Source organism: Melanotaenia boesemani, chromosome 18 (genome assembly GCF_017639745.1).
Source record: "Melanotaenia boesemani isolate fMelBoe1 chromosome 18, fMelBoe1.pri, whole genome shotgun sequence".
NCBI lineage: Eukaryota > Metazoa > Chordata > Actinopteri > Atheriniformes > Melanotaeniidae > Melanotaenia > Melanotaenia boesemani.
In genome coordinates, this window is record NC_055699.1 from 32,347,900 (window position 1) to 32,375,065 (window position 27,166).

Here is a 27,166-nt window from a genome sequence, read left to right on the forward strand (position 1 = left end):
TTGTAAACAGCCAGTGACTCGGGTCACTCGGGCCAGCGACTTTATTCTTTGCAGCAGAATGCTTCTTGAAGTCTTCTTTGTCTCGATCTCAGCCACCAGGAGAGGAAACCTCTGCTTGTTCTTATTTAATTGTTCATTATTTCTTGGTAGATTTTACATTTTCATCTTGTAGCTGGTTATTCTGTTTGGGGATGAACTCTGGGCCTGAAACCAGTTGAACGGTGAGCTGTAAAGACTACAAAGGAGGATAAATGTTCTGATGGAACCCATGCACGTGGGTCACCCTTTAAATGAAACCAGTTTTTCAACAATGCTCCAAAGATGCCAGAAGCATAAAAATGCAGAAAGCATGGAAAAGTCAAGCAAATTCATGCAACGGATATAAGATTTGAGAGAGTAAATAGATCACACAAATGGTGTGGAGGACGTTGGCCGGGTTAGAGAAGAGGCTACTACCAAAGGAGAAAGGAGTAGATGTCGTCAGATGGCCAGGTGGGAAAATGTTCTAGTCCTATGAATTAGCACCATCACAGGACTCAATCAGCTTTATTACAACTGGTTTATAAGTGGCTCCAAAATGGATTTTGGCATCCTTCCCACCCTGGGACTTAGGTTGGCTTCAGAAGTGACAGAAAGAAGGTGAATGAGGAGCTACAGTAGTTTTATTAGTCATGCCACAGAGGTAATGCAGAATACACAAGGCTGAGAGGGACCACTCAAAAAGCAAGAAAGCATGTTGCACCTCCCCTCATCCTTTAATCAGGCCTCACTGGAACATCAAATCATTTTCAGCGGTAGAAAATCTGACTGGAAGAAAAAATATACAGAAATATTTTTCTGACCAACTCAGTTTAACATGGTTCCCAAAAGTTTTTTCCCAAAAGTCAAAAGAAAAAAAAACACTAAAGGCACAGAAACTTTGGTCCAACCGAGTAGCCCTCTCAGGTAAACTGTCACATGACAATGACATCACAGTGGACTGGAACTGCTTCCACAGCATGCAACACATCCTATCATCACTATGCATGCCTCAAAGACATGGTCAACGACGACACCTCACCGCTAGCAGAAAAGCATGGAACGCTTCAAAAACAAACTTCATGACCACATTCAGAGGAGAAACCTTACCGTCCAGTAAGATAGGAGAGCAAGTTAAACTGGCAGTGACATGTTGCCTCGGTCTGAAGCTAACAAAGCTACAGCTGGACAGTCTGGAAAAATGTCCCAGGGATGGTGGAAAACAGACAAAAATATTCTATACCCATGTGCCTCATCAGGAGGACCACCAGGAGGTGTCAGGCTGGTTGAACAGTTGATCTTGTCAAGTAAGGCACGGAAGTACGATATCTGTTCAAAAACACATGATCAGACCAGGGGGACAATCAATACGTCTCCTGTTTGACATATGGAGATTACAGTTCATGGCAGGAGAGATCCAGTTCTTTTTTAAAGAAAAACATGACAAAAGTCAAAGTTTCAGTCCCTTTCAAGGAATGACAGAATGCAGAAAAAAACAAACTGATTGGATCAATGTGGTCCCCCTGTTGTTCCCAGTCGGCCCTTTCTAAACCAGAACAACCAGCAGTCTCTGGGTTGCATTTTTAAATTGTGGACTTGGAGAAAGAAACCCTGAGGTGCTGGTTTCCTCCCATGTTGTAGTTGTGAAGGTCGATCAGAGCCTGGATGGCCTCCTCCACCGTTGACATCTGAATCAGAGACATTTTACGATCCCTGGAAGACATCAGAGGACACTTTAATCCACAGCTGAAAAAGGACCCGGCTAATGTCTGACCATGCTGAAAAGGATCGTCTACGTACTGGAAAAACTTGAATGCTTTCACGGTGCCTCCTGTGTTGGAGAAGAGCAGTCGCAGGTCTTCCTCCGTCACATCTTGTCTGGGAAAGAAAAGGATACAGATCAGAGAGGGAGGAAGACACCATGATGATGACATTTTTAATATTATATACCATACCAAATTTGATAGAAATGAACACAACCACAACTGAAACAAAGTGTTGAATATAACTAGATACTGAAAAATTAAGAGATAAAACATCAGACATGTATAAACATCAGAACTAAAATCCAGCACAATATGACCGATTAAAACTAATCAGCTCAACTAAGGAAATTTAAGTATCGCTTAGATTGAAAGCCAAAGAATAAAAATGTCCACTACTCTGTTTTCCACCAAGGGGGTCCGGCTGGAGATGGGGAAGTTCGGCTTGGTAAACCCTATGTTGTGTTCCCACAGCAACTGTACCTGCCCCTGGCAGCTTGATAGCGACAGAAGCATAAGCTACGTTAAAGCGGCCTTCCTTAAACTAGTGCGTTCCAGTTGTCTTGTAATTCTGAGTGAAGGCGATATCATTACCAAGTAACTGGTGATCCCGAGCCAGTTGCTGAAAACAGGACGTTAGTAGCTACTGGTTTTAGTCCTGGTATTTCAGGGCCCCTCTGAAATCATTTTTACTCTGCACTTTAACCAACTTATCTAAACTGAGCACAATCCGGTAAGCTTTTTTAATTCATAATATGCATAATATTTGTTCAGTAATTGCTGTTTTCCATTTCAGATGAGTAAATTTGTCGACTAGGTAAGAACATCAGTCATTGATCCTAAGAGCATATAGCAAATGACTGAAAAGGCCTAATGTCGAAGTCTAAACAAAATTTGGTCCCTATTCTCGAACATCAGCTCTGAAGGTAGGGTTGATGTTTTTTTGTGATTTCTTCTTTTATAAAAAGCAATAGTGGCATCCAGTCATCAAGCTGGCATTTACTGGGTTAAAATCCTCAAAAGCTTTGAATTATAGATAATTTTATATTGGTCGTGAACATTTTTGTCCTTCACGACTTAAAGAGAGTAGAATTTTTTTCCAGCGCTCTGCTAACCTGTTAGAAAATTTAGAGTTGAACTCTGGGCCACCTCCTCCCTGAGCCGCCACCTTATCGCTGTTTGTGCATCCTGACGATCCTAGCAGCAATGTTGTCGGGGGGCTCATGCCCCTGGTGGGGTCACCCATGGCAAACAGATGTCTAGGGGAGGGCGCAGACGAAGTGCGGCTCAAATCACCCCTATGATGATGAGAAAACAAGGACCAAGGTCTCCCTTGCCCGGACGTGGGTCACCGGGGCCCCCCTCTGGAGCCAGGCCTGGAGATGGGGCACGGAGGCGAGCGCCTGGTGGCCGGGCCTTTGCCCATGGGGCCAGGTTGGTTCTACGTTCCTACCCTCACCTATGGTCACGAGCTGTGGGTAGTGACTGAAAGAACAAGATCACGAATACAAGCGGCCAAAATGAGTTTCCTCCATAGGGTCAGGGTGGCCGGGCTCTCCCTTAGAGATAGGGTGAGAAGCTCGGTGATCCGGGAGGGGCTCAGAGTAGAGCCGCTGCTCCTCCACATCGAGAGGAGCCAGATGAGGTGGCTCGGGTATCTAGTCAGGATGCCACCTGGACGCCTCCCTGGTGAGGTGTTCCGGGCACGTCCTACCGGAAAGAGGCCCCGGGGAAGACCTAGGACAGGCTGGACAGACTACATCTCTCGGCTGGCCTGGGAACGCCTCGGGATCCCTCCAGATGAGCTGGTGAATGTGGCCGTCGAGAGGGAAGTCTGGGTTTCCCTGCTTAGGCAGCTGCCCCTGCGACCCGACTCCAGATAAGCAGCAGAAAATGAATGGATGGACTCTGGGCCACATGTACAAACACAGACGAAATGCTGGCCAGAGGAAACATCCATAGTGATGCATGAGGGTTAACTAAATGCAGGTAATGATTCTTCCTCTTGTGTCCACGCAGTAAAGACGACTGGGTACTGCATATTTTCAGCTGTTCATGTGGAGCTTTACCCTGTTGAATCCTTGGCTGACTCCGTACTTACGGGATATTAGAGAGGTGAAGAGTGGCTGAAGGAGGAAAGATGTTCTGGAAGTTCTTGGAGCCAGGTTTCTTGAAGCGATGGAGAGGGGAGTTGGCGTAGTCCTTGGTGAGGCCCTGGTCATCCAGACCGTCACGCGGCAGCGCCACAGTCTGATGCTTGGATAGCGTCACCCGGATTATCTTCCCATACATCTTCTGGCCATTCAGGTGGCTCATGGCTTAGTTCGGGGTGAAGGAGACAAAAGGTCAGTGCAACAACACTTCTGAGTCTCATCAAACCTAGTTTTGTAAATGTCAAGCTGTTATCCAGACATTCAATAAATTCTGTGTGCTGTAAAAACAAAGTCGAATCTTTGCAGCTTCTTTACTGACTGAAACCCAGATGTCAGATATGTGCCACAATATGGGTGACACCAGGTGAAACCTGATTATACACACAGCGAATCAAATGAGATGAAATAGGATCTTGTGTTGTCTGTTCAGGACATTAACCTCTTCATCACGTACCTACCAAAGAAAATAAAGTATGTTTAATGCTGATCTCTACAGAAAGCTGAGACATGAGAGATTACTACAGAAGTCCCAGAATCCACATGTGTGTTACTGTGTCAGAGTAAATTCACCTGGAACACACCTCCTAAAAAACAAACCACATTACTTTCAGTGGAAACCAGAAGATAGCAGCCCTGTTTATCTAGGAATCAGTAAAATAGTAAATGGTAAATGGTCCGTATTTATATAGCGCTTTTCTGTACCAGGATACCCAAAGCGCTTTACAGTATACAGCACATTCACCCATTCACACACACATTCACACACTGATGGCGGAAGCTGCCATGCAAGGCGCTGTCCATAAAAAGTTAACCTGAGCAGGTTTCCAGGTGTTTAATAGAGGTGTTACGCAGGTAAATATCTCAGGAAGCCATCAGCCAATGATAATGATGGACACCTCTATCAATGGTCAGTCAGGAGAATCCAGGCCCACATTCACCTAAAGCCCGGTACACAAATAGGATTTTCAAAATCTGGTGAGTTGTTTTATCAGTTTCAGACCCCACACATGAACGTAACAATCAGGCATTTAACAATGTTAATAGCACTGTGTGTGGTGGCTCCAATAATCTAAGCACAGAAAAAAACACAGAGTCTGATCTAGAATCTAGTCCTCAAAGCCAGAAATCTCACATGGCCAAATGTGATCCAACAAAAAAAAAACAAAGAAGAACCATGGCAACAACCAGCATAAAAGAAAAACCACAGCAACAACCAGCAAAATGTGAAGAAGAACCAAGACAATAACTAGCAAAAAAACGAAGAACCATGGCAACAACAGGCAAAAAAACCAAGAAGAACCATGGCAACAACTGGCAAAAAATCAAGAAGAACCATGGCAACAACCAGCAAAAAACCAAGAAGAACCTTGGCAACAACAGGCAAAAAACCAAGAAGAACCATGGCAACAACCAGCAAAAAAACAAGAAGAACCTTGGCAACAACAGGCAAAAAACAAAGAAGAACCATGGCAACAACCAGCAAAAAAACAAGAAGAACCTTGGCAACAACAGGCAAAAAACAAGAAGAACCATGGCAACAACAGGCAAAAAACAAAGAAGAACCATGGCAACAACCAGCAAAAAACGAAGAAGAACCATGGCAACGACAGGCAAAAAATGAAGAAGAACCATGGCAACAACAGGCAAAAAACCAAGAAGAACCATGGCAACAACCAGCAAAAAACCAAGAAGAACCTTGGCAACAACAGGCAAAAAACCAAGAAGAACCATGGCAACAACCAGCAAAAAAACAAGAAGAACCTTGGCAACAACAGGCAAAAAACCAAGAAGAACCATGGCAACAACCAGCAAAAAAACAAGAAGAACCTTGGCAACAACAGGCAAAAAACAAAGAAGAACCATGGCAACAACCAGCAAAAAACCAAGAAGAACCATGGCAACAACAGGCAAAAAACCAAGAAGAACCATGGCAACAACCAGCAAAAAACCAAGAAGAACCTTGGCAACAACAGGCAAAAAACAAAGAAGAACCATGGCAACAACCAGCAAAAAACGAAGAAGAACCATGGCAACGACAGGCAAAAAATGAAGAAGAACCATGGCAACAACTGGCAAAAAACAAAGAACCAAGGCAACAACTAGCAAAGAACGAAGAACCTTGGCAACAACAGGCAAAAAACAAAGAAGAACCATGGCAACAACAGGCAAAAAACTAAGAAGAACCATGGCAACAACCAGCAAAAAATGAAGAAGAACCATGGCAACAACAGGCAAAAAACTAAGAACCATGGCAACAGCTGGCAAAAAATGAAGAACCATGGCGGCGACAGGCAAAAAATGAAGAAGAACCATGGCAACTGGCAAAAAATGTAGAACCATGGTAACAACCAGTAAAAAACGAAGAAGAACCATGGCAACAACCAGCAAAAAACGAAGAACCACGGCAACAACCTGAAAAAAACGAAGAAGAACCATGGCAACAACCTTCAAAAAACGAAGAAGAACCATGGCAACAACCGGCAAAAAACGAAGAAGAACCATGGCAACAACCAGCAAAACACAACGCCAGAGCTCTAGATTGCGACCAAATGGTTCCATTTTGCAACTAAAATGTGAGACGGTGAAGTGAATTTTTCATCTACTCTACAACAGTGACGATACATTTGTGGGTCTTTTTCTTGTAGGATTTATAACTGAATTTATTTACTCTCTAACAAACTTCTGCTCACCTCTTCAGCCAAGTAGTTCACAGTAATAACAAATTAGCTGCTGGTTTGTCGACTCAAACTAACTTCAACACGTGAAAAGGAGACGAACACCAATGAAGACGACGACGGCCAATGTGTGTGTGAGCGGTGACAAACGAGCACTGTGATTGGCTGATGTGTGGAAAGAGGCGGGTCTTGGGGGAATTTATTACCAACTTAGCAACTTTCTTGCTATATTTAGCAAATTTTCAGACCCCTCTAGCGACATTTTTTTTTAAAAAGCAACTATCGACAAATCTAGCGACTTTTTTTTTTTTTTTTAAACGACTAACGACAAATCCCAAATTTCCCTGAGGACTCTCGAAAGGGATTAACAAAGTATTTCTATTCTATTCTTTTCTAAATCTAGCAAGTTTTTCTGGTGTTATTGGAGACTTTTGGAGACGAAGGTGAATGAAGGGAGTTTATCTTCCCAACGAGGAGCGGTGCTGTGCAGACCCTCTCATACGAGGCTTGGTCTTCTCGCAGCAGCAGCAGCTGCATTCAGACGACGTTCACCTCTGTTTCATGACCAGGCAGGAAATGAAACGTAGAAGCTGCTGCTGGAGGATCCTGCTGGTTTACCGTCACAGTAACATCTGTTAATGAAGAGTTTGGAGGAAATATTTAAAAAGTTTAAAGTGTTGTGACATGTTCCAGACTTCTAATTAAAAAACAAAATACACTTAATAAAAAACAGAACTAAAAAATAAAGAAAATATTGACAATTATTTTTTTTTTTTATTTTGCTGTTCTAATCATTTTTAGGTTGTCTTTTTTTTTTTTAGCAATTTTTGTCTTTCCTACGACATCCCTCTTTATAACAGCATCCATTACAACTACATGTACCAGGCTGATGATGCCAATTAGCGACTTCTAGGACAGCCAATAGCTGCTGTTCTTACTGAGGAGTGGGAACAGCGGCTGGAGGAGCATCAGTCCCTGAAGCTGTTTATTACCAGGAACTACATGGACCAGTCATACCATGTCCTGTGGGGGATGATGGGGACAAAGTTGTCGTTCTGCTTCGACTACAAAGTGAAAATCAAATCAAATCAAATCAGATTTGATTTGACAAGTTCTATGTCTACTTGTTCTGTATTCGTGCGGCCAGTAAGATGTTTTTTTTTCAACTGCAAAAGAAAAGTCAATTGTAAACATTGTAATTTCTGAATTTATTGTTAAGTTTTTATAACTAATACAGTGAAAATGAGAGGAAATGTGAATATTTGCTATGCAAAGCGATTTCAGTGTGCGCCCCTAAATTTTCTGCTTGCACCCTAAAAATTTAAGTTAGGGGCTGCCGTGCTCCTCGTAAAAAAAGTTAGTCTGGAGCCCTAAACACAGAATAGCAGAGGACATACAGGACGAGGGAATGACAGTGGTGTTGGGACTATTGTTAAGAGAAAAATCCAGAACTAAAAAACAGCTGACTGGAGACGGTGTGAACACGGACTTTATATGCTTCCCCAGTCAGCTCGCTTTCTGATTGGCTACGCTCTGTTCCACGTCACCATCCACAGAGTCACGACTCAGGAGTCATCGGCTTTCCTCACACGTGAAGATTTCTGGTGGTAAATGTTGAACATCCTCAGACCACAGATCATTTATAGGAAAAACTTATAAGATGTAAGATAATCTGGTGTTTGCTGTCCTTGCTCGGGAAGGACAAAATAGGGACAAAAGCAGCGCGATAACCTTTATGTGTTTACTAGGCCTTAGAACCACCATGAGAATCCAGAAAGAAGTGAAGCCCAAGATAGTCTATGATAAGAAGAGAGAATCCTTCACTATAAAACCTCTTTCATCTCTATGGAAACCAGCAGGACCTTCACTGTTCATGTCAATCAAAGGCGGAGTCATAGAAGAACACATTAGCAGCGTTTTTAGAGCTGGAATCAAAATTTTCACCACAAACAGCAACAGTTAGAAGCATTGCTGCTTCCTTCTAGCCATGTTGCTATGCTACATGTTAGCATCGCTGCTTCCTTCTAGCCATGTTGCTATGCTACATGCTAGCATTGCTGCTTCCTTCTAGTCATGTTGCTATGCTACATGCTAGCATTGCTGCTTCCTTCTAGTCATGTTGCTATGCTACATGTTAGCATTACTGCTTCCTTCTAGCCATGTTGCTATGCTACATGTTAGCATTACTGCTTCCTTCTAGTCATGTTGCTATGCTACATGTTAGCATTACTGCTTCCTTCTAGCCATGTTGCTATGCTACATGCTAGCATTACTGCTTCCTTCTAGCCATGTTGCTATGCTACATGTTAGCATTGCTGCTTCCTTCTAGCCATGTTGCTATGCTACATGCTAGCATTGCTGCTTCCTTCTAGTCATGTTGCTATGCTACATGTTAGCATCGCTGCTTCCTTCTAGTCATGTTGCTATGCTACATGTTAGCATTGCTGCTTCCTTCTAGTCATGTTGCTATGCTACATGTTAGCATTGCTGCTTCCTTCTAGTCATGTTGCTATGCTACATGCTAGCATTGCTGCTTTTTTCTAGTCATGTTGCTATGCTACATGTTAGCATTGCTGCTTCCTTCTAGCCATGTTGCTATACTACATGTTAGCACTGCTGCTTCCTTCTAGCCATGTTGCTATGCTACATGTTAGCATCGCTGCTTCCTTCTAGTCATGTTACTATGCTACATGTTAGCATTGCTGCTTCCTTCTAGCCATGTTGCTATGCTACATGTTAGCATTGCTGCTTCCTTCTAGTCATGTTGCTATGCTACATGTTAGAATTGCTGCTTCCTTCTAGCCATGTTGCTATGCTACATGTTAGCATTGCTGCTTCCTTCTAGTCATGTTGCTATGCTACATGTTAGCATTGCTGCTTCCTGCTGTCTACGGACATCTGCTGGACTGTAGCATCTCATGCATGATGAAGAGGTTAAATAACAAAGTAGGAAATGACAATGAAGCATATGCATATGAAGCACATAAGGATCATAAAGTGTCACCAGACCTCTGGCCGTGTGGTGACATACTCACCTAACTGAGCCTGATTGGAGTCAGACATCTGAATCAGAGCACTGTCCTTCTTATTGTAAAGTATTTTCACCCTCTGGACATCACCATAAACTCCTGCATCAGAGCCACAGGCAGGCAGGAGAAGAGATGCGGTGGAGAAAAAGCAGACAGTTAGAAAACCCAACGTTAGCACTGGGAAAAAAAAAGATATTTGTAGACAAGAAACAGAGGAAAGAACAGGAGAATACATACAGGAAGATTACAGTAGACTAAAGAGGGAGAGGAGAGGAAACAGAACAGGAAAAGAGAGCCCCCCTCTACACAGATAGGTTATCAAGCTGTATCAGATGGCTAGAAATAAAACATGCAAAAACAACGGCTTAACCGTGCATTAACACACTACTACGCTGACAGTTCAGTTCAGTAATAAACATTAACCCAAACCAGAGAACAGGGGGCCAAAATGGTTAAATAATTAGAGAAAAACTAAGAGAAATAAGCGAAAAACTGTACTTAAATGAACTAAACAGGCTAATAATAATAATAATAATAATAATAATATTAATAATAATAATAACACATGTCTGAAAGATAGAACTGAAACAGAACAAAAAGAGAGACAGAGTGACAGAGAGAGGAGAGAGAGCTAACGATAACATACCGAAGAGGGTAAACAGACTTTGGGGCGTAACCATCTTTAGAGGGAGAGAAGAGCAACAAGCAGCGTGAGACAGGTAGAGAGGTAGAAGAGTCGGAGCGGAGCGGAGGTAGAGATGGACAGATCGATCCAGAGCGGAGGTAGGTAGGAGGGATGGTGGTTTTTGTTTCCCCCCCGGAGAGTGATGGAAGTGGTGGGTCATGGAGGAGAAGGAGTCATGGAAGGGGGTTTAGGTGGTTAATGTCGGAGCAAGAAGGGGTCGTTTGAGGTTAAATATTTCACCCCCACCCCCCCAAAACCAGCAAGATGGATTGGAGGGGGTGGCAAGACAAATGGAGGAGAAAAAGAGGGGATGGGGAGAGAGGGAGGGAGGGAGGGAGAGAGAGAGAGAGAGAGAGAGAGAGAGAGAGAGAGAGATGGACAGGGAGGTAAATGCAAATTGGGAGAAATAAATAAAATTTAAAGTGAGGAAGGGGGAGGGACAAAAATAAAATATAGGTCAGTACAATGGAACAATGCAGGTAGTTTGGTCAGATAATGGCTTGGATCAATGTTTTCTTTAGTTGAAATACCCTGGACAAGCATGGGGTAAAAAGGTACAAAATCATAATAAAAATCAGCAATATAAAGTCAGAACCATGGGACCAAAAGGACATGCGGCAGCTCAGAAACCTAAACATCTACCATCTGTCAGCAGAGAAGTGGACCACACGGCTGAGAGAGGCTGGGGGAAAGTTGGTTAGGAAAACCATGCAGGTCAACTTCCTTTCAGCGGTGCATGCAAGAGTTGATGTGAAGTCCAACTGTTTAAAAGCTGGACTTCACACAAGTCACACAAGAGGCTTCAGGACAGTATCTGAACATCAGGGCTTGATACTGTCAGACATTCATTCACAGTCAGATGAGCAAAGAGAGAGAGGAGAGACAAATTAGATCGCATTTAATCTGCAGTGTAAACAAAGGAAAGGGGAGAAGAGACTGTGGGCAAGCGTTTCAGAGAGGCAGGTGTTTGTTCCGGGAACATTAGGAGACAACAGAATGATCTCATATGAGCTTTCATATGTGCTGAGCAGAGGTGGGAGCACCATGAGAGAAAACAGAAGAGAGACAGTTAGCAGTCAATTCAGTCCACAAAGAAGGAGGTTAGAGGAGAGCAGGGTGGTGGTGGCGTGAGAAAAACTCTAGGGACACAATGAGTCTTCTAAGAAGGGAAAAAAAAGCATGACCATGTATGTAGACAGGACACACACATAAATAAAAAGCTTTGGATTAGAAAGGTGGAGCATCAACTGTTTACTGGGACAGTTTCATTAATTAGACTGATCCGTAATGATCTGGTCATGACCACTAACAGATTAGTAGGATGGTCAGTAGGTCAGTACGATTGTCAGTAGGTCAGCAGGATGGTCAGTAGGTCAGTATGATGGTCAGTAGGTCAGCAGGATGGTCAGTACGATGGCCAGTAGGTCAGTAGGATGGTCAGTGGGTCAGCAGGATGGTCAGTAGGTCAGTGGGATGGTCAGTAGGTCAGCAGGGTGGTCAGTTGGTCAGCAGAATGGTCAGAGGATGGTCAGTAGGTCAGTGGGATGGTCAGTGGGTCAGCAGGATGGTCAGTAGGTCAGTGGGATGGTCAGTAGGTCAGCAGGGTGGTCAGTTGGTCAGCAGAATGGTCAGTAGGATGGTCAGTAGGTCAGTGGGATGGTCAGTAGGTCAGTGAGAAGGTCAGTAGGTCAGCAGGATGGTCAGTACGATGGTCAGTAGGTCAGTAGGATGGTCAGTAGGTCAGTGGGATGGTCAGTAGGATTGTCAGTAGGATGAAGAGTACCCAGTAGATGTGGAAGCTTTTGAAGTCTTGGTGCTGGCTGGTCAGGTTGAAGCATATGGCCGCCCCTACAGAGGCGGGTTCTTTCTGTTAAAAAGGGCTTTTTGTCTTCACAGTCTCCCATTGCTGTCCATGCTCAGGACACAGGATTACATTAAAAAGAGGGTTTGGAGCCTAAACCTAAACTGGTTTCCATTTATACTAAACTGGACTGATGTGAATGGATTTAAGTGGATTATAAAGAAAATGACGTATCTTGGTGCTGTTCTTTGAAAACACAAATCCAGGCAGACATGGCTCAGTTGTTTTTAATCCATGTGACCCATATCGGATTTTTCAATTATTCTGAATGGCACGAATCAATCTGAATCTTCTTTTATTCATAATTCTGTTGGTTGCGACTGAGGTAGTCTTTCCAAGCCAATACACGGTCATGTGAAGCCTCCATGTCTACTTTAATAAACACGACGCACATGTGTGCCGTTCACACTGAAGTGTGATGAAAGTCGCAATTGAACAAGCACGCAAAAAAACTGGATTTAGGTAAAAAGAAAATGGGATTTTAGCATAAAGCCCTGCAGTGTGAAGGTGTATATCGTTAGCCTCTGAAGTCACTTCTGTTGCCACTTAAGGTAACATGTTCTATACAACGGTTGTGAGACCTATTGAATCATTTTATGGTAAAAACTTTGCTTAAACCCTGTTGTATACAATCTGACACCTATCTCTTCTGCCCCCTGGTGGACACCTATTGCCCAACAACAATTCTAACATATTAAACGGTAATAAACACAAAATATATGTAAATTATTTTTGTTCATTTTATTGTTTTTTTTTTAAATATATATTTTGTTCAAGGGCCAAATAAAGACTTAATAAAGACCATTATTTCTTGGTTTTAAAAAGTTAAAACATTTATAAATATCAGCTGATGAATGAACATCATGCTGCAGTTTTACCAGATCAGATCTGGGACGACATGAAATCAGGCTTTAAATCTTTAAGTGTGAAATACATTTAGGAGATTTTCCAAATCTGAGCCAGCATTCATAACCAAGGATCTCCAGCCTCTGGTTATACTTGTAGAGGAATAACTTTATGGAAGGGTCAGGTGTCCAGTTGGTGGACAAACACCCGTAGATGGCCATGGGTCAAGGGTCAACAGACCTTCAATACACCATTTTCTTGGATTATCAGCACCAGTAATGTGCAGTTTTATTTTAAATAAAGGGATTAAGATTCAGGGATTCGTGTATCTGCGGTCTACCTTTTCCCTGTTTCTTAACACAATAAACAGTTAAAAGTGTGAAAAAATAATACTAAACAGATTCTTCATAAACAGAACTGTCCAGGTTTAAAGGAGTGCTTTGGGTTGGAACAAATGAGCCTTAAAAAATAAATAGAGCTCCAACATACAGTCTAAAATGTATTCTGAAAGGCAGAAAACAATCAAATAAAAATGGGTCCACAAAGAGGAGGACGGACTGCAACAGGAACAAAACGACAGAGGTGGTAGATGGTCCATCTCACCGGTGTTTGTGTTACTAACCTCCTCGTTGAGGTTGCTTACGAGCAGGACCCCGCTGGACCCCCCCTGCCCAGCCAGGACCACCCTCCCTGCAGCAGCAGCTGCTGCTGCTGCAGCACTCAGAGGGTTCAGAGCTCCTGATGGAAAATAGACAAGAAAAGGAATGAAGAGCAGCCGAACTGCAGCATATTCATCTTTAATGACTACAAACTAATGGGTGAGTCTCATCCAACAGCTTCAGATCAAAGAAGGAAGAGTAAAAAAGGGATCTACCTGGGATCTTACCGAGGAGGGAGCTGGACTCTTTACTGAGGGCAGCAGCCACAACGGGGTCCAGACTGGGCTGCCCGTCACCAGCTGGCAGCTCCGGTCGGGTGTAGTCCCGACTCTTATCGTTGTTGTACTTCACATTGAGGTTGACCAGCTTAGAAAAGTCGATACGCAGTGTGCAGCATGAGTTGTAGATGTTCTGGCCATCCAGTGCCTGTAGAAAAGACCACACTTCAGGCTCCACACGGTGTGATGGGTGAACTGTCTGCAGCAGAGCGTGAGGGGCTGCTCACCAGCTTGGCGTGCTGTGCATTAATAGGATCACTGAACTGCAGAAGAGCCTGAAACTGATTGTTCTTGGTGAACGTGATTATCTTCATGACCGTGCCAAACTTGGAGAAAATCTGCAGAAAAAGGAGCATAGAAAACAAGCAGCTGTAAGCAGCGCGTCTTCTGAACCATGGTCAACAACGAGAGAGTTTACCTGCTGCAGAACATCCAGCGTTACAGGGTAGAACATGTTGTCGATGATGATCCGAAGCACAGGACTGGGGGCTGCAGCAAGAACCTCCTGCAAGTCTGAGCTGGGTGACTGCACTGCTGACACCGCCTGCAGCATGGCCTGAGTCCGCTGCAACCAAACACAAGCTGTCAGACACGCCGGGAGGGGCCGAGACCAGGTCCGAGACCGGGTCCACACCACATCCGCCAGTACTCAGGCTACAGTATACATTCTGTCTTACAGTCACATTAAAGTTCAGAGCCTTTACGTCAGAAGTAATGGATGATAAATGTGTTTCTATAAAGAGGAAGTGAGTTGAGCTTATCCTTTTTGTGTTCCCACTGATTAGAAACCAGATCCTAATGTTGTTAGTGGAGTTTCAGACCACTGGAAGATGATCTTTAGGGTGCACTAACCTGATTGCTTGAATCAGTTTTGAGCTCTTTGTGATTGGAGAACTGAATAAAGACGGGGACGTTGCGGACATGTGGGGGGACTGTGGTGTAGTAGTTCACCAAGGTGATGGCTGCCTCCTCTGTCCCCATCTCCAAGAAAGCCTGTAAGGACAGAAGAAAATTTAAAGTCAACATTTTTGTGCCTCAGCAAGTGACAGTCTCATCACTGATCACCTCTTCCAAGACATCTTCCTCAATGACAGATTTAAAAACACCAGAACATTATCCAACAGAACCAAAGGAAACGTAATCCACGGCTGCAGCGGCAGACATCTTCAGCAGCTACACATCTGAATACCAAGAAGCAACTGTTGGTCAAGTGAAGTGGCACAGTGACCAGAACAAAGCCGTTGTATCAGACAGGAATCTAAGCTAATGCTGGCTAGCTTTTGTGTGGAGCTTCCTGATGAGAAGGCTGAATGTCCGCAGCACTCATGTAACACACAGTTATCTCCTGGCAGCTCAGGAAGGAATAACCTGACCACCGTCCTCCAGGAAGAGAATAGGGTGTCCTGTACAGGCGTCCTTTCATCTACTCACCTGGTTCTTTCCCTTTAGGGTCAGGATGTTGGTGACTTTACCAAAAGGCAGACCCAGAGCGATGACTTCAGCGTCAGACGCCTCATTGGGCAGCTTCCTGATGTGGATCACACGCGATGGTGGGGCCTCGTCCACCTTTAGCTTCTTACTATCGTTGCCATTGGAACCATTGGAAGCTCCATCTAAAAGTTAAGCATGAAAACTTGTTAAGTGAACTGTGCTCAAGCTTTGCAGCCAACCCCGCAGCTAATAATCTGGAGCTGCTTGGAAACAGGAAGTCACTGATGGCTGCAGTAGTTTCACTTATTAACCAGGCTGAGAAGCTAACTGTGGCTAACACAGCACAGAATGGAGAAATCTGGACTTCACATAAACCTTCTGAAAAACATATTCATCCTCAAGTCCTGCTCACTGCCGCCTTTGGAAGATAAAGATCTTCCATTCTGGATTTATTCTTACAAACACTCAGAAGAAACCTTAATTTAAGCACCGATATGTTTAAACAAACACCTGGTTAATAACACTGCTGACCTGGTTAAGAAATCTGCTGATCTGGTTAATAACACTGCTGACCTGGTTAAGAACACTGCTGACCTGGTTAATAACACTGTTGATCTGGTAAATAACACTACTGACCTGGTTAATAACACTGCTGATCTGGTTAATAACACTGTTGACCTGGTTAAGAACACTGCTGACCTGGTTAATAACACTGTTGATCTGGTAAATAACACTACTGACCTGGTTAATAACACTGCTGACCTGGTTAAGAACACTGCTGATCTGGTTAATAACACTGCTGACCTGGTTAATAACACTACTGACCTGGTTAATAACACTGTTGATCTGGTAAATAACACTACTGACCTGGTTAATAACACTGCTGATCTGGTTAATAACACTGTTGACCTGGTTAAGAACACTGCTGACCTGGTTAATAACACTGTTGATCTGGTAAATAACACTGTTGATCTGGTTAATAACACTGCTGATCTGGTTAATAACTCTACTGATATGGTTAATAACACTGTTGATCTGGTTAATAACACTGCTGATCTGGTTAATAACACTGCTGACCTGGTTAAGAACACTGCTGACCTGGTTAATAACACTGCTGATCTGGTTAATAACACTGCTGACCTGGTTAAGAACACTGCTGACCTGGTTAATAACACTGTTGATCTGGTAAATAACACTACTGACCTGGTTAATAACACTGCTGATCTGGTTAATAACACTGTTGACCTGGTTAAGAACACTGCTGACCTGGTTAATAACACTGTTGATCTGGTAAATAACACTACTGACCTGGTTAATAACACTGCTGATCTGGTTAATAACACTGCTGACCTGGTTAAGAACACTGCTGATCTGGTTAAGAACACTGCTGATCTGGTTAATAACACTGCTGACCTGGTTAATAACACTACTGACCTGGTTAATAACACTGTTGATCTGGTTAATAACACTGCTGACCTGGTTAATAACACTACTGACATGGTTAATAACACTGTTGATCTGGTTAATAACACTGCTGACCTGGTTAATAACACTACTGACATGGTTAATAACACTGTTGATCTGGTTAATAACACTGCTGATCTGGTTAAGAACACTGCTGACCTGGTTAATAACACTGCTGATCTGGTTAATAACACTGCTGACCTGGTTAAGAACACTGCTGACCTGGTTAATAACACTGTTGATCTGGTAAATAACACTACTGACCTGGTTAATAACACTGATCTGGTTAATAACACTGTTGACCTGGTTAAGAACACTGCTGACCTGGTTAATAACACTGTTGATCTGGTAAATAACACTACTGACCTGGTTAATAACACTGCTGATCTGGTTAATAACACTGCTGACCTGGTTAAGAACACTGTTGATCTGGTTAATAACACTGCTGATCTGGTAAATAACACTGTTGACCTGGTTAATAACACTGTTGATCTGGTTAAGAACACTGTTGACCTGGTTAATAACACTGTTGATCTGGTTAATAACACTGCTGACCTGGTTAAGAACACTCTTGATCTGGTTAATAACACTGCTGATCTGGTTAATAACACTGCTGACCTGGTTAAGAACACTGCTGATCTGGTTAAGAACACTGCTGACCTGGTTAATGACTCTGCTAACCTCCTGGTTAATAAAACTGCTGACCTGGTTAATGACTCCGCTAACCTCCTGGTTAATAACACTGCTGACCTGGTTAATGACTCCGCTAACCTCCTGGTTAATGACTCCGCTTACCTCCTGGTTAATAACACTGCTGACCTGGTTAATGACGCCGCTAACCTCCGAGTTTATAACACTGCTGACCTGGTTAATGACTCCACTAACCTCCTGGTTAATGACTCCACTAATCTCCTGGTTAATGACTCCACTAACCTCCTGGTTAATGACTCCGCTAACCTCCGAGTTTATAACACTGCTGACCTGGTTAATGACTCCACTAACCTCCTGGTTAATGACTCCACTAATCTCCTGGTTAATAACACTGCTGACCTGGTTAATGACGCCGCTAACCTCCGAGTTTATAACACTGCTGACCTGGTTAATGACTCCACTAACCTCCTGGTTAATGACTCCGCTTACCTCCTGGTTAATAACAGTGCTGACCTTGTTAATGACTCCACTAACCTCCTGGTTAATGACTCCGCTAACCTCCTAGTTAATAAAACTGCTGACCTGGCTAATGACTCCGCTAACCTCCTAGTTAATAAAACTGCTGACCTGGCTAATGACTCCGCTAACCTCCTGGTTAATGACTCCGCTAACCTCCTGGTTAATAACACTGCTGACCTGGATAATGACTCCGCTAAACTCCTGGTTAATGACTCCGCTTACCTCCTGGTTAATAACAGTGCTGACCTTGTTAATGACTCCACTAACCTCCTGGTTAATGACTCCGCTAACCTCCTAGTTAATAAAACTGCTGACCTGGCTAATGACTCCGCTAAACTCTTGGCTAATGACTCCGCTTACCTCCTGGTTAATAACACTGCTGACCTCGTTAATGACTCCGCTAAACTCCTGGTTAATGACTCCGCTTACCGCCTGGTTAATAACAGTGCTGACCTTGTTAATGACTCCACTAACCTCCTGGGTAATGACTCCGCTAACCTCCTTGTTAATAAAACTGCTGACCTGGCTAATGACTCCGCTAACCTCCTGGTTAATAACACTGCTGACCTGGTTAATGACTCCGCTAACCTCCTGGTTAATAACACTGCTGACCTGGTTAATGACTCCACTAACCTCCTGGTTAATGACTCCGCTAAACTCCTGGTTAATGACTCCGCTTACCTCCTGGTTAATAACAGTGCTGACCTTGTTAATGACTCCACTAACCTCCTGGTTAATGACTCCGCTAACCTCCTAGTTAATAAAACTGCTGACCTGGCTAATGACCCCAATAACCTCCGAGTTAATAACACCGCTGACCATGTCAGTGACACCTGTGATTGTTGCATCTTAAATGAGGCTGGACGTGTTTGGAAGCAGCAGGAGGCGATTTGCTTCACAAACTGCAGAAGGTTCAGTTTATGAAGCAAGATGGACATTTATTTTACAATTTTGTCTTTTTTTTAAGTAAACGCATCAGAACAGACATCCTGGCGTTCATGGACTGCAGGCTGGCGTCCAGGTTCAGGATGAATTAAGGACCTGCTTGTACATAAATCTGCTTTTACATCATCTGAATCTGAGCGTGTGATACTTTATAATCAAGTTATCACTTATCACAAAATCGGGACAAACAGGTTTCAGTGCACATCTTCATTTATTTGTTTTCATTCCTTGTTATTTCCTGGTCTTTGTCTCACTGGCGATATGAGTCAGTCTGAGTAAGAATAACACGACTGCCACTCTGGCTCACTTTAAGGGCCCCAAGAAACCATTTTAATTTTCTCAAATTCCTTGTTTTATTATGTGGCCTACTTTTTTTTCTAGGGTAATGTGCTTCATCATGCAGTGAAAATATCCTATTTATCCTTTTATTTTGGCTCTAGAGGCCTTGATTAGACAGCTGTTTGGCAGGAAAGAGGGAGGGGCCTGGAGGTCAACCAGTCATAGTCTTTTTACTTTATAAATACGCATCAGTCTGTCGTATTGCTGGTTTCATCAACAACAGTAGATGTTTTGTCCAGGACTGTGATGGAGGCTGATCTCTGGGTGTATCCTCAGTCTGATGCTGCACCACAAACATGCAGCTTTTTCCTTCTGCAGCCGCGTAGCGTTGGATTTATACATTTATTCATCGTCTTAGGTGTGTCTGACAGCCTCTTAGCCATGGCTGAACTTCTGGAGGAAACTTTATCCCCGTGTTAGAATGACAGTTATTCCCTCCAAACAAACCCAGGAACTCATCCTTGTTGGATATTTCCTTTGGATATTGACAAAGAAGAGATCAATCTGTCATTGTGGAGTTTTTTCTTGTGTTTCTAAATTATTTTCATTATTCTAAATGTTCAAAAGCATTTTTATAATGTAGTTTCCAGAAAGAAGCCCTCAAGTCCAGGTAGAGAACCTGTTTCCATCTGTTTTTCTAAGAAATCCACACTTTACCTATAGGATTTATGTATTCTGCACACAGCAGACATTTAGATGGATTTTACTTTGTTGAGGTTATTGTGTTAAATTGGCATCAAACGATGGAAATGAATAAAACTTAGAACCTAGAAGGAGTGTTGATGTGGTTTTACTCGTTGGCAATGGGAAACTAATTGAATCAAAATAATTGTGATTATTTCTGACAGTAATCGTACCAAGAACATCTGTAATGGTGACATCCCTAATGAGAAGCTCCCGGTCTGATTTAGATTCTTCCTTTGGATCTGATTCACTTGGTCGTGTGCGGTACCAACAGTAAGTTTGGACATTTAATTTAAAATGAGTGGGTACGTGTCCCCAAATGTAGTGATGCAAGCTGTTAGTTCCACGTTTCCTCCTCTCTAAGTGCTGTTTCGCAACACAGTGAGCATTAGCTTTGTGGATCTGCATCACCCCCACCCAGCCAACAAGATTCCTGGAAAATGGAGCAGTCTGCCCACCAGTTGCTCCACCGGTTCCTCCCACTCTAGTTGGTGCTGTTTAGGACCGGAGGAAGTGGTTCTCCCACATTCATCTACAGGCAGACTTGTTTTTTTTAGATGTGATTAAATGATGAAGAAGGTTCCTTAACAAACTACATGGTTTTATTTTCTGCTTTGAATCCCTCTTCCCTGATGAAACCACCATATCTGGCCTGGATCTGGATAGATATGCCCATCAATCTTCTGTCCATCCCTGCCTCAGACCGGTCCCAGAGGTGACGCTAGCCGTGATGACAGAGTGGTGAAAGCATTTCCATAAACATGGGTTTGTATGTTTGTCTCTCCTTCCTAGCAACCTGATTCCACTCATGTTCTCTGAGATGCTCCAGATGTGATGTGAAGAGCAGGAGGCATTAAATGCAGCTGTGGTATAGGCTGCAGTCGCTTGCTGTTTGGGTGCCCACCTACTGAGGAGGGCGGTAATTCACACACTAAATATCTCATGACAGAACAGTTCAACTCCTGCAGCTTCATCAGCATCTCGTTAACCCTTAAAACTCCAGCCCATTTTTTGCTATTTTTGGTCTCCTGGTTTTTCCAAAATGTGGAAATGCCTGCAAAACCTTTAAACATGGTCAACGTACAGACATTATTCTCTCAAGTCTTGGCTTTCAGGAGGAAAAAAAGTCACCATGCACATCTCCGTAACAGATTCCTCTTTTGGCCCCAGCCTTGCTAAAGTCATTGTCTCAATAGTCCGTCCAGGTTCGGGTTTAATCAAAGCATCAGTGTAGAGTATTTCTAATTTTTTGTCATAAACCGCGAATGACACTTAATTTTTATTCAGCAAATAATGTTCTGAGGCCCACTCAAAAAATCCACAGCAGGGGAAGGATGTGTCTGGGATACGAGGGGGGCGTCTGGCACACGAGGGGGGCGTCTAGGACACGAGGGGGGCGTCTGGGACAGTGTGAGTAAGAAGAATAAGTAAACCAAGTTATTGCTTAGTCTTTATACAGCCGTAAAGGAATAGGACTTTACCGTGTAACAATGTGATTAATCACGCTTTAAAATTTTAATCGTTACCTAGCACTAATTTACATTTATATTCATATATAAAAATAGATTTTTTAATAAAAATGTACTATAAATTATACTTTTGCATGAATTAGATAATAAAAATGAATACAATAAAACATTTAAACATATAACCCCCATCATTTAACCTGTTTAAACAATTTTTGAAGAAACATCTTAAAAAATAAGGGGAGCATCTTCTTGCGGATACGGGGACACCCTCCCAAGGCTGGCTTGGACTTCGTATACAAGACGGACTTTTGGATGTTGACCATGAATTGAGCTGATTTGCTGTTTTATTATTTTGCTTCATAAACTGTGCTATTTCTAGTTCTTTTTTGTCTGTTCTTTTGTCTTTCTTTGGTCTCCTCTTCTTACTTGTATTCTACCCTTGACCTTTCTGTTGAGAAATGTTAAAAAAGCAAATAAAAAGAACAAAGAGAATATGTAAATGTGTAACTGAGGCTAAATATGTTGAAACTTTTCATTTTTCTCCAGAAATTTCAGATTGTTCATAACATTTTCTAAAAGAAGAGTTAATTAAATGTAAATACCTTAATGTACTTGTGCGTCTTTGTTAAACATGTTTTTAGATGTTCTGCTGTTATTTTATCGATCCGGCCCACAAGAGACCAGTTTGTTCTGTATGTGGAGGCTGGACTAAATGAGTCGGACAGCCCTGACATAAGCGATCTAGAGGAGTTTTAAGGGTTAATCTGTTGAGTCCTGCTCAACGCCACCTGCTACAACCAATCAAACAGCTTCAGTTAACCCCTCTGTGTATGCAGGGGTGGTCGGAACGAACTCACCACTCATACTGCTCATGCCAGAGTTGGGATTGTTGTACATACTCAGCTCATCAGATCCTCTCTGTGGGGAAAGACAAAAGCAGAAACAGAGGCATGGTGGTGAGATTGGCCTTCCAGACAACAACCGAGCAGAGCCCTCTGAGGACAGTTTAAGGCTGGAGAAGTGGGTGGAGGGGGGGGTAAAACAGCACCATTGTGATGTGGCTCCTCCTTTACTGGTCTGAGTTTAATCTTGCAGAATTTAACATGTCAAGATGTGTCATTTCAGCCTGAGCTATACCAGGTCCCAGAAGGTTTGCCGGAGCTGCCGGGCGCCCCACGCTCTTAAACCTGACTGATGGGATGGCCAAGAATGTGGCCAGGGACCCATTAAACACACAACTTTATAACGGCTCCAAAACACCCCCACCTTGTTTCTGTCTGACTGAATTTGAACCAATTGTTCTTCTGTCACTAACATTCTTTATGGTTCCGATAAACTAGACGTTGCAGGCCCCGCTACAGCAACATGACACAAATAAATTGAAAGGGTAATAAAGTTGTCTGACTTGAGCCACGATGTGAGCACACGGTGAACGAGATCCAGCAACACAACCCTCTTCCTTTGGTCTCTGACGCTGAAAGGTTGATGAAATAAAGGGAAGGAGGGGTATATTCCAGCTGTTCTGTGTTCCTCCCAGAGAGGACTTTAACTTGGTTTAGTTCAGACCCAACTGCAGCTGGCACCCAACAAATCATGTTAGAAACCCGGAGCAAGAACCTAGGCCCTGCTTACTTTATTAAAGCTGTTTTTATGCACTGATAGAGTGAGAAATGTTTTAAAGAGAGGCAATTATACTGGCCTTAGCATGAGTGTGCTGCTTCAAAAGGAAAGACTAAATAAAATGTGATGCCATCTTCATGGCACGATGCTTTAGATATTTTCCACAGATGTTATTTGAGCAACAAAAGGTTTTAAAGACGTCACGTTCCCACGTTAAGCCACTTCTCTGTCAGACTGTCTGGTTTTCACAGAGCCTCGTCTCCACCAGCGGGTCGGCTCAGGATGGTTAGGGTGTGGCTACGGTCTGAGAGGCGAAGTATCAGTCAGATATCGACAGATGCCTCAGCATGATGCCATCGCAGCACCTTCATTTGCACGTGCTAACCACTAGCTTGTCAATGGTATTTTCTATAGATGTTAGCCTTAATGCTTTCAGAAGTGAGATTCTCACCATGAATAATGCGTTCTGGCTGAGACCTGTCCTTCCCTCAAGCAAAGCTAAATTAACAACGTATGGCCTTAATTTTCTTTTTTCACAGTGGCCATAGTTACACAATGTGTTTTCATTCAGAATTAAATAATTCAGAATTAAAGTAAAAGTTAAATTAAATGGAAATAGTAATGCTGAATTGAGTTTAACATTAAAACAGGTTTAATTGCTTTGGTTTAACTAGGCTTTGGCTCTGGGGGCTGGGAAGGGTTCTGATTGGACGGGCGGACGTGACGTATTTACAGGCAGAAAACGAACTCCAGTTCCTTCTTTTATTTTCGTGGCGGACCACATAATAGGAACCATTTTGTTTCTAATTTAGAAGCTGCAGCTCGACACCAGCATCCTGCTTCACGGTGGTCAACTGAGGAGGAGGAGGAAGAGTACCATGTCGTCATGGTGATAGAACAAGGAAACAAGCACGCTCAGAACAAAGGGAATTAATTTAAAGCGGAATGAACGTTCACATGATGGAGGAGTTATTCAGTTTAGATTTATAATCAGAATAAACCAGCCACTTACTTCAGATTTAAGTTTAATTCAGAATGTCTTTTTTTATTTGGAATAGGGTGTTTACAAGCTCATTTTAAAGAGGATTTAAGCTTAATTCTAAATCAAAAGGGAATTTAAACTCTCATCTGAATGTGGCCAATGGCTCCGATTGTTCAAAGCCTCGGGGACCCGCTGTGTGCAGGTTGGCAACCACTGTGCTACAACATCTTCTATGTCAGTTCCTCTCTGGTTCCCTGGATGGCCTGTTTGTTTTCACGCCATCAGTGGATCACACCAGCGTTAAGAAGCGCCCAACCACACCACGCAGCCGGGCTGGCTCAAACCGGACCGACCCGCGCCAGGTCATCCGACACTGGTCCTCAGATCCAAGGCCAGTTACTGATTATGCCCCAAATATTTTATTTTTCCATGTCTTAAAAGAGCAACTGAAGGAAAACTCTATTGTTTCTATAATAAATTAAATTCAACAGATCAACTGATTAAACTTAAGAAATAAACATCCTTTTACATTCTCAACTAGAAATAGTTGTAAATTTACTGGAAAAGTAAAATGGAGTAACGTTTGCCTGCAGTCATGTGATGCATGTGAGGAAGAGGAAGAAAACTCACCTTCACTCCTACTGCAACATCACTGATGCTGAAAGAGAAAACATTTTCATGTGGTCACAATTACATCTCAACTGGAACATCACACAAAGTCCTGAATAATCTCATCAGAAGCTTCGTTAGAGGACATTTGTTCTCGGTGTCACGGCTTGCTGACTATTTCAGGCTCTGACACACCGAACAGAACAGATGAGGCACATTTTGAGGAAAAAACGGCTTCTTTGCTTTAAACTGAAAATTAACAGAACACTTTAAATCATTTCTAGTTATTGAGCCTACTAATTTCACATGATTGCAGGTTAATGTTTTATGTGTTAAATCATAACCACAGCATTACGCAGCTAAAAGCTGCCCCTAACATCCCAGTCTCCTGTTATTCATCCCAGTCTCCTGTTATTCATCCCTGTTATTCATCCCAGTCTCCTGTTATTCATCCCTGTTATTCATCCCAGTCTCCTGTTATTCATCCCAGTCTCCTGTTATTCATCCCTGTTATTCATCCCAGTCTCCTGTTATTCATCCCTGTTATTCATCCCAGTCTCCTGTTATCCATCCCAGTCTCCTGTTATTCATCCCAGTCTCCTGTTATCCATCCCAGTCTCCTGTTATCCATCCCAGTCTCCTGTTATTCATCCCAGTCTCCTGTTATTCATCCCTGTTATTCATCCCAGTCTCCTGTTATTCATCCCTGTTATTCATCCCAGTCTCCTGTTATCCATCCCAGTCTCCTGTTATTCATCCCAGTCTCCTGTTATCCATCCCAGTCTCCTGTTATCCATCCCAGTCTCCTGTTATTCATCCCAGTCTCCTGTTATCCATCCCAGTCTCCTGTTATTCATCCCAGTCTCCTGTTATTCATCCCAGTCTCCTGTTATCCATCCCAGTCTCCTGTTATCCATCCCAGTCTCCTGTTATTCATCCCAGTCTCCTGTTATTCATCCCAGTCTCCTGTTATCCATCCCAGTCTCCTGTTATCCATCCCAGCCTCCTGTTATCCATCCCAGCCTCCTGTTATCCATCCCAGTCTCCTGTTATCCATCCCAGTCTCCTGTTATCCATCCCAGCCTCCTGTTATCCATCCCAGTCTCCTGTTATTCATCCCAGTCTCCTGTTATTCATCCCAGTCTCCTGTTATCCATCCCAGCCTCCTGTTATCCATCCCAGTCTCCTGTTATCCATCCCAGTCTCCTGTTATCCATCCCAGCCTCCTGTTATCCATCCCAGTCTCCTGTTATCCATCCCAGTCTCCTGTTATTCATCCCAGTCTCCTGTTATTCATCCCAGCCTCCTGTTATTCATCCCAGTCTCCTGTTATCCATCCCAGTCTCCTGTTATCCATCCCAGTCTCCTGTTATTCATCCCAGTCTCCTGTTATTCATCCCAGTCTCCTGTTATTCATCCCAGTCTCCTGTTATCCATCCCAGCCTCCTGTTATCCATCCCAGTCTCCTGTTATCCATCCCAGTCTCCTGTTATCCATCCCAGCCTCCTGTTATCCATCCCAGTCTCCTGTTATCCATCCCAGTCCCCTGTTATTCATCCCAGTCTCCTGTTATCCATCCCAGTCTCCTGTTATTCATCCCAGTCTCCTGTTATTCATCCCAGTCTCCTGTTATTCATCCCAGTCTCCTGTTATTCATCCCAGTCTCCTGTTATCCACTCCATCTCAAGCCAGGGCACTAACTCTTCTTCCAGCCTGTAGTGGATGGTCAGCCTCCAGTATGAGAAGTCTGCAGCCTTTACATCACTTCACGTTTAATATTACTTTTTATCCCTTTCCACGGGTTTCACTGCATTAACAAGATGTGTATATGTTATTATTCCATGGTGGTATGTGTATATAAATATACATAAAGCGGAGGAAACAGGTGGTGTTTACACGGAGATGGAGGAAACTAAAACCCTACCTATGTCAGCTACGGCTAGGTAGCCACTGGACAAAGGATGAATGTTACAGTAAATAATGTAGCCCAGAGGTTCGTTAGCTTCACTGGCCCACTGTGGGAAAACACAGCCGTAAACCAGAAACTATTCAAACAAGGGCTCAGATTTGCCAGGGTTTTATCAAGCCGCTCCGTAATAGCGCAGTCAGTGCGATAAACACACGGGTTTGTGCTAAGTTACAGCAGCATGCTAACATTATGGTACTTCATCAACAGAAAGAGCGCGTGGCTATGGAAACACGAGCTCACGACTCTTCGTCTCCCTTCTTCATAAACTCATCCATCACAGACTCCGTGTTCTGTGTTAGCGCAACATACGAATCAAGTGGAGTTATGATAAAACATTACCCGTCCATTTCTTCTGCGATTTTAAAGTGTAGCCGCTCGCGCTCCCGTTTCCACTCTGGTTACAGTCCCTGCACGCGCACACATACACACGAAAGCAAAATGGAGGTAGGATGAAGTGGAGGCGGAAAAAGCCGAAAAGTTCCGAAACACTTCGGAGTGCACAGACTACGTAGACTAC

At 43.2% G+C, this 27,166-nt stretch overlaps 1 protein-coding gene and 2 long non-coding RNA genes across 9 annotated transcripts; 1 reads left to right on the forward strand and 2 right to left on the reverse strand.

Annotated features, from left to right (window-relative positions):
* LOC121628824 (polypyrimidine tract-binding protein 2-like) lies at positions 1 to 27,166 on the reverse strand. 3 transcript variants are annotated; one of them, XM_041968195.1, is made up of 14 exons: positions 26,989 to 27,166; positions 24,702 to 24,729; positions 22,369 to 22,387; positions 15,399 to 15,580; positions 14,820 to 14,960; positions 14,386 to 14,532; positions 14,195 to 14,305; positions 13,905 to 14,115; positions 13,653 to 13,768; positions 10,285 to 10,318; positions 9,645 to 9,737; positions 3,883 to 4,099; positions 1,819 to 1,896; positions 1 to 1,731 (listed from the first exon to the last, which is right to left on the reverse strand). In XM_041968195.1, exons 1-14 carry the CDS (start codon positions 26,994 to 26,996, stop codon positions 1,602 to 1,604), a joined length of 1,515 nt encoding a protein of 504 aa, XP_041824129.1. In that variant the 5' UTR covers positions 26,997 to 27,166; the 3' UTR covers positions 1 to 1,601. The 3 variants fall into 3 exon arrangements, with proteins under 3 accessions (XP_041824129.1, XP_041824128.1, XP_041824127.1); XM_041968194.1 differs by having other exon boundaries at positions 13,917 to 14,115; positions 22,327 to 22,387; XM_041968193.1 differs by having other exon boundaries at positions 22,327 to 22,387.
* On the forward strand, positions 11,708 to 12,114 carry LOC121628854. Of its 2 annotated transcripts, none has more exons than XR_006008283.1 (3): positions 11,708 to 11,807; positions 11,847 to 11,870; positions 12,043 to 12,114. It is a non-coding gene; the product is annotated as an uncharacterized LOC121628854 (long non-coding RNA). The 2 variants fall into 2 exon arrangements; XR_006008282.1 differs by having other exon boundaries at positions 11,847 to 11,918; positions 11,959 to 12,059.
* Positions 16,120 to 18,817, reverse strand: LOC121628850. 4 transcript variants are annotated; one of them, XR_006008278.1, is made up of 4 exons: positions 18,555 to 18,696; positions 18,300 to 18,326; positions 17,727 to 17,933; positions 16,120 to 16,160 (listed from the first exon to the last, which is right to left on the reverse strand). It is a non-coding gene; the product is annotated as an uncharacterized LOC121628850 (long non-coding RNA). The 4 variants fall into 4 exon arrangements; XR_006008275.1 differs by lacking the exon at positions 16,120 to 16,160 and adding an exon at positions 18,759 to 18,817 and having other exon boundaries at positions 17,280 to 17,933; positions 18,555 to 18,665; XR_006008276.1 differs by lacking the exon at positions 16,120 to 16,160 and adding an exon at positions 18,783 to 18,813 and having other exon boundaries at positions 17,280 to 17,933; positions 18,555 to 18,665.